The sequence below is a fragment of the Myxocyprinus asiaticus genome, chromosome 38 (assembly GCF_019703515.2).
Source record: "Myxocyprinus asiaticus isolate MX2 ecotype Aquarium Trade chromosome 38, UBuf_Myxa_2, whole genome shotgun sequence".
Taxonomy (NCBI): Eukaryota; Metazoa; Chordata; class Actinopteri; order Cypriniformes; family Catostomidae; genus Myxocyprinus; species Myxocyprinus asiaticus.
Genome location: NC_059381.1, coordinates 3,679,028 through 3,691,709, shown reverse-complemented (window position 1 = coordinate 3,691,709; position 12,682 = coordinate 3,679,028). Strand labels below are relative to the sequence as shown.

The window sequence follows — 12,682 nt, the reverse complement described above, 5'->3', positions numbered from 1 at the left end:
AGACACACGCTGCCACATGTAGAACACACACACATACATACATAAAAGCATGCATGCCGCAGCAGTCACACACATACATTGCTACCTGTTGCAGGTGTAAAAAGCAGCACAGCTTTTAACCTTTTAATACACACACTCTGTTCAGTTGAAGGTCATTTATAAAAGCTCTGTGTAAATTCCTCTGGGTTTTGAGCATGCTCAGTGACCTTGTGACATTAATGCTTTTACCGTATGGCATTAGGGGTAATGACCGAGTCTTAGATGGGGGTTAGTATAGTAAGTCTCATGCACAGACACTAAGACGCCCACGCACAAATGACATATGTGATGCAGTGTTGGGGAAGCTACTTCGAAAGTGTACTGCCAAGTTACAAGCTACTCAAACCACAGCCAAGTTGTTCAAAAAGCACCATACAAAAGCTACATTGAAGCTGTAATGTCAAACAAAAATCTAAATTAAACCTTTTTACTTCCTAAAGACATGTTCCTGGTTTTATTGTGAATGATTCATCATGCACGTTATTCCAAAGGAAACAATTTAATAACTTGTTTTGCCCCTGAAATGATTTTCCTTTCCAAATAAAGCTGGTTGCGAAAGTTGTTTCATGTTGACTTTAAATTTGAACAGATACATTTACAATAAACACAGTACAGCTAATAAAACAGAAAACACCCTAATATATAAAGTGATAAATAGCAGTATTTTACAAAAAAATGTTGTGCAGGGACATCTTTGTAAAGAATTGTTTCACCCGATGCATTTACACTACATAAACTGTCTGAGCAAAACGACTGATTAAATATATTGGAATTCCAAACTATATATGGATGTTTCTTCAACTATGGTCCTTTTCTGCATATCGCGGCGCCGTTTTGCGGCCCTCTTCAGCCAGTCACGGCACGTTCGGCATAATGTGGCAGCCCGTTTCAGCTAATCGCCGCCTGTTCGGCCCCGTTTCGCGGCCGGCACACTGGGAAAAGTCCCGGTTTTCCAAATGTCCAGTCCATGGTGTACTTGGTTAAAAAGTACATGAACTTTTGAAAACAACTATGTGGGGGCAAAATTGTTTGGTGTGAAGTGTGGGAGAGTCGTAATGTTTGAAAAATCATTTTCACATTTTGAAATGGTTTTTGTTTATTTCACTGTTTGTTTAGATTATCATAGTTTTAAAAATGTAATAGTGTATTTTTGTAATGGATTTTCATTGTTTAATATTAAAGGTCTGGGTCAAAGCTAAAACAGTCAAATCTATACACAAATGTACATTTTTACATTAGAAAAGTATCAAAAATAAATGATGAGGGCCTGGTAAACAATTTCCAATTTAGTTTTAACCTCGTGCGAACCCACATCCACATGCATGGACGTTGTTTTTTGGCTTTGCTATACGAAAGCTTAATTTAATTTAAACCGACTGATCTTAGTTCAGGAGAGTCTGTCCTGTCAGTAAAGGGTTAAGCTTTCGATTTATGGCGTCATGTGACAAAACAACATGGTGCTGATCACAGCGGAGTTTGTGTTTGGTTGAAACGCCAACATAACTACATCTGGTAAGAAACCTAATTATGTTTTTACATTAAAACCATTTTGAGTCAAAAGATTAGAGTCTCTAGTTTCATTAGATATCCCATTTTTTACATTTGAGCGATTTATCACGAAACAGCACGCTGTTACACACAATGACCACATTTGTGGACTGTATGCTCAGTTTCTGTTAAAATATCCTATATTCACTGTGCATCCAAAAACTGGAAAATGTTGCTTTCAGAGGCTTTATATGGAGTTAGGATGAAAACAGGGTGCATTTCAAACTGTTCTGAGACCAGTGCAGACAGACAGCACACTGGAGGTTAAGTCATTCACTAAATAGGGAGCAAGGGAGCATCCTATAGCTCTCTAAGCAGCATTCAATCCAAACTTCTAATCAAAAGTTCAGTTTCAGACTGCAGATGATGTTTGGAGCATTAACCATGTTTAGCAGACATGTGACAATGGTAATCAGTACATAGATTCACAATTTATAATGTATAATTTTATTTTAACATGGTTGGCAGTGATTGGATGATGCTGGACATTATTTTGAATCAGAATTAATTATGCTCATTTCTGATGTAATGTCTGTAACGTCTCAAAAAAACATGAATAACCAATACTACTGCAAACTTAATAAACAATTGGATTTAAAAAATCTGACTTTCTATAGCTTGGTACTATTTAAAATGTCCCACTGTCAACATATGTGGACATCAATTTTTAAGAAAACTATTTTGTCTAATATAATTTATTTATTTATTTATTTATTTATTTTTGTTTTTTTTGTTTTTTTGGCATGTTTCTTAGGGTCTACTTGTTACAAATAAAAAAGGAGAATGGAAAATGCACACAGCAAACATAACTCTCAGGAGGTTAATTGTGTGTATTTAGGATACATAAAATGTTAGTTATGAAATTAACCTTAGCAAGACAAAAGAGTCTCATTTTGTTTCAAAAAACGTAAAAAATGTCATTTCCATCAGCATCATTTCCACCACAGAATTCTATTAAATACAATACAGAATTTGAGATGTGCTGGAAATTTTCATGACTTTAAGAAAAAATGACAAGAATGACATAAATCCTATTGACTGTTGGACATTGTTGGACATTGTCAGTACACAAATGAAAAAAAAAATTGTGTGTGAAAAAAATCTTATGAAACTTTTTTCATAGAAGTCCACAGTTCTAAAAGTGACAGAAATTGACGAAACACCCTCACGTGATCAAAAATGTAGCCAAAATGTAAATGATATCTTAACGATTTGGAGTAGAAACGTTGAGACTTTCCTTTTTACTTTAGTGCATAAAACTCAAAATGTGTTCCTGGGACAAAGTGACTATATACAGAATATATACAGAAAAGCTATTTTGATTATAGACTCAGTAAAGGAGTGACAACCGTATTTAGCTGCAGTGTGCACTTGGCCGTAGAGCACTTTGCGTGACTCAATTCCAGGATTATTTCACTCTTTCATCCCTCTTTTCTTCTGCTCTGGAGTGTCTCAGAGGGAAAGAATCGCTCATAATGAGTTGCAGGAAAAGTGAAAGAGTGAGAAAGAAAGAGATCTGGTGGGTGCAAAAGGAGAGGAGAGACAGAATTCAAGACAGAGGGAAAAACGGAGAGAGATAGAATATGAATGAGTTCTTTGCGCCTGATGATCTCAGTGTGACTTTGTTTTGTTTCTTTGATTTACTCATCCTAAAACCGCTCGCATAATCCGTAACTCAGAGAAAGACAGAGAAATAGATAGCCTGAGAGAAAGAGAGACCGAATATTTAGAATTTTAGTTCCAATTATTATTATTATTATTATTATTATATTTTTTCAAAATTGCCAACATGTTTATAGATTGAAAAAATGATACATCTCCCGAATATATAAACTTTCATAAATTTGAGACAATTTTTCTAAACTTAGCAAAAAGGAACACTGATTTTCATCTATTTTCTGTGCTTTTCTGTCATTAAAAAATCTTTGTTTTATGGCATTCATGGTATATTAATATACTACATTAAACAGAGATGGGTATTTTTTACTATTTTGATTATACAGGCATTAATATCAATAGTCCTTAGTAGTTATAAATAGTCAAATCTCTTAACTATTTATAAATTTACCATTATGACTTGCAATAAATTATTTTTCATATGCTGTTGTGTATTGAATAGTGTTTGAGTTCAAAACTTCTGCTTATTGTTGAAAAAATTGTGAAATTGTGCGACCCTAAATGCAATTTTGCATTTGATTTTATGCATAAAATCATCATTTTATAACCAATATCTTTCTAAAAACACTGTCAGTAAGGAGAAAAAAATATATAGATCATAAATTACAATGCTTGGGTCTCGGAGGGTATTTCAGGTTCCTAGGTTCTTATCAAGAACAATTTTTGGATATAAAGGGTTCTTGCTATATGGGTCTTTGGAGATGAACAAAGTTCTTGATGTTACGTTATAGTTTCTTCAAATCAGTTTGTTGGTGTATGGGTTTTTAAAGTGCCAACAAATAGATGTTTGCGCAAAAACTATCTAAGATTAAGTTCTTTGTGTTTTTAGTGTGTACATCCAAGAACATACTGAGGTCTAATAAATCAAGGACACATCACACTACAGACAGTCAGGCAGCTCAGTTCAAACCAGAGCACTTTAGTACACAGTAACCCACAGCGGAAACCTTGAACATCGTCTGAAGAGTGCTGGTGTCAGAGAATGCGGTAAAGAGAGATGGAGGGAAGGAGAAAGAGAAGGAAAAAGTTCACAGGCAGGGAAAAGAGAAAGCAAGAAAAAAATGTGTGTGAGAGAGATAGATGAGGATTGGCCCAAGGTACAGGACGATGTTGTGAATATTTGATGCTGATGGATCCATGCTCACTCCAGCGGAACAAACTAGATTGGAGCTCGACAGTAACACACACACACACACACACAATACTGCTCTGGTGGAAAAGTCTCATTTAGGATCAGGGCCATTTGATCTTACACAAAGGTTCATTTCTGCTTTACTGGACCCAATCTACACCGGCACACCTGTGATACTCTCTCTCTCTTTCTCTCGAAGCATTTCCACCTGTCAACACATGCTCACACCTGTAATTTATATCTCAGAAAACTGTACTCAGCTTTACTGTAACTCAGAAAGGAGGTCTCAGTGTGTCTGAATTGCTTTAACTGGTTTTATGACTTTCAAATGTTCTTAAAGGAATATTCCAGGTTCAATACAAGTTAAGGTCAGACAGCAGCATTTGTGGCATAATGTTCATTTTGACAGAAAATAATTTCAACTCGTCCTTTCTTTGCTTTAAAAATAAGCCAAAATTGAGGTTACAGTGGTTGCTATTAAAAACGTCCTGGTTACTTGCGTAACCTCCGTTCCCTGATGGAGGGAACGAGACGTTGTGTCGACGTAGTGAAACTAGGGGTCACTCTTGGGAGCCTGAAACACCTCTGGTCTTTGATAAAAGGCCAATGAAAATTGGCGAGTGGTATTTGCATGCCACTCCCCCGGACATACGGGTATAAAAGGAGCTGGTATGCAACCATTCATTGAGGTTTTATGCTGAGGAGCCGAGACAAGGTCCGGCCATTTCAGCGGGTAGTTCAGCGTTGTGGCAGGAGGGACACAACGTCTTGTTCCCTCCATCAGGGAACGGAGGTTACGCAAGTAACCAGGACATTCCCTATCTGTCACTCACTCGACGTTGTGTTGATGTTGTGACACTAGGGGTCCCTATACAAAACGCTGCAACTGGCTGAACTGTGTTACGTGAACTGGAGGTGTGTGACGGGCAGACCACTGTGTGCCTCGTAGCCAGCGCACCAGGCCGACACGTAACCTCCCCCAACATAGTTATGAGTGTCGAATGGCCCTTTGGGGACAAGTCGACTACCCAAAAGATAGAGACAGGCTAACCCAGTCGTGGGCTCTTTTCCCCTTCTTTTTTTCCACTCCCTAAAAAAGAAGGGGGATTATCCGACTGGGCCGCCAGGTCTAGCCCAAAGAGAGGGGGGGATATTTAAGTGGAAAATACGTCACATGGTCTTGCCGACCATGTGGAGAGTCTCATGGTAGATCCTACCCAACGGGGGAGGAGTTGCTACAAACATGGAGACTGTGGCAGAGGGGGCTTTGGCCAAGGAAGACGCAGTTTGCCAACAGGGAAACGAATTAGTGGAAGATAAACATTGCATGGAGTTACCTTACAGGGAACCGCCACATGCGGAGCACCTACCCCAGAACAGGGCTTTTAGTTAGCACGTGTACTGGGCCGGCAGTGAGTCTCTCCGAAAACTCGACTGCCACAGGGCTCAGAGGATGTCAACCAGGGAACATAGTTTGTGAACACTACTGGGAATTAATGGCGCACGTCTTCAGCTCAGAGGAGGTGAAAGGCGCTATGTGCAAGCGATACACCAGCCGGCTATCCCGGGCTTATCTGCTTGAATTGCGTGCCACTACCTGGGACAAAACCGGTTCCACCCGGAGGTTGTAGAACCTTGCAAAGGTGTTGGGTGTTGCCCAGCCTGCTGCTCTGCAAATGTCTGTTAGAGAGGCACCCCTGGCCAGGGCCCAGGAGGCCACTACACCCCTGGTAGAATGGGCATCTTGAACGGGAGTCTGTGTAAAGCCTGGTTCTGTACTCACAGGTCCAAGATTAGCCGCAACCCACCGCCTTTATTCGGTACGATGAAGTAGGGGCTGTAAAACCCCTTCTTCATTTCAGCCGAGGGACAGGTTCTATCGCACCCTTCCGTAGAAGGGTAGCGATCTCCACGTGCAAGGTAGCAGCGTTTTCGTCCTTCACCAAGGTGAAGTGGATACCGCTGAACCTGGGCGGATGCCTGGCGAACTGAATCGAGCCAAGTCGGACGGTCCGGACCAGCCATCGTGACGGATTTGAAAGCACAAGCCACGCATCCAAGTTCCACGCAAGGGGGACCAAAGGGACAACGTCGTCGGACGTACCAGCAGGTGGGGCCTCACGGCGGGCAGAGCTCGAGGTGCCACACCATGTCGTGGCCGTGCTGAGTCTAGGAACATCAAAGCACTTACCTGGCTCCTTGTGACCACCCCCAGAACAGCCTGGGATGGGGAGGAAGAGGCCTGTCCTCATAACCCGTGGAGACTGTCACATCGGGGGCGGATGTGTGCCACAGCTGGGCGCGCAGGGGCGGGTAGACCGCCGCTGAAGCGCCAATCCTGCAAGGAAAAACCTGTGGATGGTGGTCGTGATGACGACCGTGCACACTGAGTATGTGACCCAGTGAAGGAGGAAACCGCTCTTTTGCTGAACTGTTGGGTACCGCAGCCACTTGCCTTTTTATCAAATAAAAAGCATGGCGCTAGCAAAGGCAAGATCATGGGTTTGATTCCCAGGAGACACATAAATTGATACAATGTATACTTTGAATGCACTGTGGATAACAGCATCTGCACTGTAAATGTAAAAATAACCAACTAAATTTAAAAGCATGTTCAAGTGCAATCAAATTGAGCAGTAGCTCAACTGATAGAGCGTTGGGGGCCTGGGTAGCTCAGTGAGTATTGATGCTGACTACCTCCCCTGGAGTCATGAGTTTGAATCCAGGGTGTGCTGAGTGACTCCAGCCAGGTCCCTAAGCAACCAAATTGGCCTGGGAGGGTAGAGTCACATGGGGTAACCTCCTCGTGGTCACTATTATGTGGTTCTCGCACTCAGTGGGGAGCGTGGGGAGCTGTGCATGGATGCCGCAGAGAATAGCGTGAAGCCACCACATGCGCTATGTCTCCGTGGTAACGCGCTCAACAAGCCATGTGATAAGATGCATGGATTGATGGTCATTCATCCTTCGCCTCCTGGATTGAGGCAAGTCACTACGCCACCACGAGGACTTCGAGCGCATTGGGAATTGGGCATTCCAAATTGGGGAGAAAAAAAACTGAAAGAGCATTGCATTTGTGATGCAAAGGACAGGAGTACGAGTCCTGAAGAGCACATGAGTTAACACGTGAGTGTCATAGAAGCACCACAAAATGACCTTGCTGCTTCAGCAATTGTGTTTTTTATGTCACATTTGCTTTTTATGACACTATCTGTTAGGTTTAAGGTTTAGGGCAGGAACGTCGGTTTTGTTGATTAAAAACTCAATAGAGCTTAAACCATAGAAACCGCATGTGTTAACTTGCTTTTAGTGTCACACAGTGGACATTTCACCTCAGAACTGCTACGATGCGTGTAAGGAGCCAAGTAATATCAATTTGCAAAAAAAAAAAAAAAAATTTCACGACATCAGAGATGTCAATTCGTTTAAATCTTGAAAGCATTATTGGCATGACTGTATTACAGTATTAACAAAGAAATGGTAATGAGAAAAAAAGTGAAATTAAAGTCACAAATCTCTCTCTCTCTCTCTCTCTCTCTCTCTCTCTCTCTCTCTCTCTGTGTGAACAGGTGTAAGTGTAATCTCCATGCGTCTCAGTGTGTGTATGTGGATGGCAACTTACAGTGTCAATGTGAACACAACACAACTGGACAGGACTGCCAGCGCTGCAAAAAAGGATACAAAGCCAAGACCTGGAAAGCAGGATCGTACTTACCCACTCCGAACGGATCCCCCAACACATGTAAGCAAAACATACACATAGATACACAAAAAGGCCTGAAAAATGTTGAAGACCCCTGCTTTAAATCAATCTACTCTATAGAACTCTCACTTAAGCCCACTGTACTGTAATTTCCTCATTATTATCTGGGATCAGTGAGACTTACACCAGAACCTTTACCCATCTACACTCACAGAAACCGGACGGACGGCGATCCAGCAGCCTGGATCTGATTTATGTCTGAAGATCTGGACAAAATGATCAGGAGGGACTCAAAATAATGTAAAACAATCCTGTAAACTGAAATAAAAAGAGAAAACCAGGTATAGGATGACAAAGAGACAGAGCAAAAATGAACAAGCAATTTAATTTTTCACGTCTTCTGTACAGTATTCAAAGGGAAATCATTTGGAACTCAACATCCCTCCATTTTACCAGCAGTACTGATGATAAAATAATAATCTAGGGCAGAAAACACAAACACACACACACACACACAGATGAATTCAGCAGGCTGCAGCCCTCAACTCTCACTCACTACACTTACACACACACACACACACACACACACACAGAAGCACGCTTGAGCGCTGCAGAGCCTTTTAGACTTCACAGATCTGTCAGCTCGCAGGAAGATCAAGACTGCTGGTGTGGCGGCGCAATTCCCAGAGAACAGAGAAGCGCAGATGCACACTGCCATACTGCATTCCCAGCTTACAAAATGTTCCGAAACACACAGCACTCCAAACGAAACACACACACACACAGGTTTAGTGATGTAGTGTATGTGTGTGTGTGTGCTCCTCTGTGAAAAAACATCCCGAGTGTGCACTAATCACTGTCACTGAGAAAGAAGCGTGCATAATCAAACACTAGCTCTGTTCAAATCTAATGAGCTGCCTACCTAGACAGTATTTTAAGGTATTATAGGCACGCATGCTCAAAGACAGCATCACGTTTATTCTTCGTGGAGGATCTCATGCAGTGCGATAAGCTCTGTTTAAAAAGTGATCTGAGATCATGGCCGGGTCTAAGAGTCTAATCTCATGTTTTTCTCTTCGTTGAGACATCCAGGATGAGCGCACAAATGCCCCATTGTGAGTAAACAAATAAAATCAACAAATCTTCTGTACAGCGTTCCTCCTACTCAGTTGTACTCAATAAACAGCGCTGCTCTTCCGGGTGTGTCGCTCGTGCATCTGTTCTCGCGTGAACGTGCCAATGCGATTACATCACACGCACGTACTGCTGCTGACCGGAAGCGATGATTTATAGTTAAAAAGTACTTAAATATTGTTCTTTTTTGCTGCAAAAGCGATAGTTTTGCTTTAGAAGATATTAATTTAACCAGTGGATGACATTTATGCTGACTGTCTGTTATTTTTGGAGATTCAAAGGTCTAATCACTATCCACTTGAATTTTAAGGACCTACTGAGCTAAGATATTTTTCATTAAATGTGTTCAGCATACGAAAGAAAGTCATACACATCTTGGATGGCATGAGGGTGAGTAAATGATGAGATCATTTTAATTTTGGGTGAACTATTCCTTTAAGCCTAATTTATACAATGGAAGAAGCATTTTTTACCTTAACAAACTAAAGCACCCTGAGTGAACGAAACCTGCGTTTATACTATGCACAGCGTCATTTTAAAATTAGTTCCTTAAAGGTGCACTCAGTGATTCCTGAGAAACACTGTTGATATTCGAACTCAGCTGTCCAAACAAACACACCCCTCCCTTCGGTGCTCCTTTGGAAGCCCCGCCCCCCCAAATTCATGCATGAAAATTAATTCCTTTTACCTCTCGGAGGTCTCTCCACTGCTGAAAAGCCTCGCTGATGTTGACGTGGCTCCTAGCCCTCGACTTATAATCCTTCTTTTCTCCCCAATTTGGAATGCCCAATTCCCAATGTGCTCTAAGTCCTCGTGGTGGCGTAGTGACTCGCCTCAGTCTGGGTGGCGGAGGATGAATCTCAGTTGCCTCCGCGTCTGAGACCGTCAATCCGCACATCTTACCACGTGGCTTGTTGAGCGTGTTACTGCGGAGACGTAGCGCATGTGGAGGCTTCATGCTATTCTCCGCGGCATCCATGCTCAACTCACCACGCGCCCCACTGAGAGCGAGAACCACATAATAGTGACCACGAGGAGGTTACCCCATGTGACTCTACCCACCCTAGCAACCGGGCCAATTGGTTGCTTAGGAGACCTGGCTGGAGTCACTCAGCATGCCCTGGATTCGAACTTGCAACTCCAGGTGTGGTAGTCAGCGTTTTTACTTGCTGAGCTACCCAGGCCCCCAATTTTTTTTGTTTATATTCATCTGACCTTTTTCTCTTGGTCTGTTTCTCAGCCATTTGTCCTCCTTTGAGTTTAGAAAGTTCACATCAGCCAGATTTGCTGTTGCTCTTCTAATGAATTTCCCTCTCACTCTGCCCCCACTCCCCATCATGTGCACGTGCAAGAACAACCCCCTGTTGCTGATTGGCTGGAGTAGTGTTGTGTGGATCGGTCCGATCCACTTTGTTTTTGTCCCATTTACAGAGCCAGGGCTGTGTACAAATACTAGAGTTTTTTTCAGCCCACCCACAGAACGGACAGCTAGCAGACTGTGAGGAGATATTTGCACAATTTGACAAAAAGTGTATTTGATTAGAATTGCTGAGTGCACCTTTAACAAAAATAGAAAAAATAAAGAACGCCATGTCCAAACCACACCCACAGTCATCCACACTCTTCGACTATAGACTACTAGTTCTATTAGGTCAAGAATTCAAGACACTTTTGTTTTGTTTTTTTGGAGTTGAAATTATTTTAATAACTTAATATTGCATCTGAAAAGCATGCAAGAAGCATCACAATGTTAAAAGATGTGCACAAGTCACATGTTTACATAGAAAAACGGTCCCTTAAAAGGTAGATACTTTTTTCTGTATAGACGGCAAGGCAGTTTAGTATGTTTTAGAACAGAACTGTTGACTCTATATCTCTCTGTGTCTCTCAGGTTCTCAGGCCCTGGCTGGTTCTTCATCTGGTTCCAGTAAGTAAAGAATCCTCAACACAGGAAAGGATGAGATCTTTCATCCTCTCTCTCTCTCTCTCTCTCTCTCTCTCTCTCTCTCTCTCTCTCTCTGTTATGTCAATCATTCGTCTCTCTCTTTTCGTTGTCTCTGTGCTCCATCCCTCGTTATGTCTACTTCATTTTTCATGGGCCGCCCGTCTTGCGGCTTTCATCATCATCAAAACACAGAATCTGCCCACAGTTCAATGCAACATCAAAGAGCAGGAGACAGAGAGAGAAAAAGATAAAGGACAGAGGGAAAAGAGAGAAAGAACGATAGAAAACCAGAAAAGATGCAGAAGGAGAGCAATTAGTGATTCTCTCTGAGGACACGCCCACAGCAACTCAAACACACACACACACACACGCACAGCCAGCATCTAAAAAGGACTTTCCCAGAAACCAACAGTACAGCTGGTATTGCTTGTATGGCTCACTTCTAACTCAGACACACCCTTAAAAAATTGACCATGATAACCATAGTTTCCACCAAAAAGTTTTTCAGTGGTGTAGCCACAAACGAGGCTTTGGGTGTGCATGAAATGAGCACAATAAAGGGACATTGTGGCAGACAGGTCTCTTGCTCATCGTAAAGGAGGAAGCAGGAACCGGGTTTACAACCAAAAGACTTTTAATTCAACACAACATAAAACTGCTTTTCAGCATAACAAAACCATAACGCACACACAGCTCCGAGTGCTCTCTCATTCTGATGACTTTTCAGTCCAACAGGCGGAATGCACATGTTTAGCGGCTGTGTGCACCTCCCTCTCTCTCCTGAACTTGCGTCTCTGGCTCCTCTTCATCCCTCTCCCGGCTGACTGCGGTAACTCAGCACCAGGCTTCCATCCTAACGGCCCAGCCGCGCCCTCCTCCTCGTCACAGACATGTACCGATAACAACCATTGCATTCATTTATGTTTTGCTCTAAATTCATTTTTATCCATGTGCTATAATGTTATAATGACTTAACAAATTAATGCAACTTTTATCAATGGATTATGTAGACCTGCTAATGTATCCAAATATTAGGCGGCTTAAAATATAGTGATGAAATCTGAAATTCAGTCTTGATTCGGTTTGATTATTTTTGAACGATTCATAATTATTTGACAAAATATGCTGAAGACACAAATGTTATTTCGCTTTTCTAGATTGTAGATTTTGATAATTATTTCACAAAAAGAGGCTTTAATGAACTATCCCTTCATTAGTCGAAGCAACTAATGGTATATATTGTGTGGTTACTACAAAACCCATAGTTGAACTATAGTTACTGTATTAAACCATAGTAAATTTTGTGTATATAGTTTTACTACAAATACAATAGTTGAACTATAGTTACTGCATTAAAACCATGGTAAATTTTGTGGTCACTCTGTTTTTTACTACAATTACCATAGTTAAACTGTGGTTACTGTAGTAAAACCATGTTAATTTTTGTAATAAATCCCAAAATAATTGCGAGGGAACATAAAACTTATTGCGAGGGAATGCAAAA

At 41.5% G+C, this 12,682-nt stretch overlaps 1 protein-coding gene across 2 annotated transcripts in view; it reads left to right on the top strand.

The window, feature by feature from the left end:
- Window positions 1-12,682, top strand: part of ntng2b (netrin g2b) — a 102,127-nt gene that overhangs the window by 48,701 nt on the left and 40,744 nt on the right. For both annotated transcript variants that reach the window (XM_051678129.1, XM_051678130.1), the window contains exons 4-5: window positions 7,966-8,138; window positions 11,125-11,160. In XM_051678129.1, the coding sequence (XP_051534089.1) occupies window positions 7,966-8,138; window positions 11,125-11,160 (209 nt within the window). The remainder of the gene's footprint in view (window positions 1-7,965; window positions 8,139-11,124; window positions 11,161-12,682) is intronic.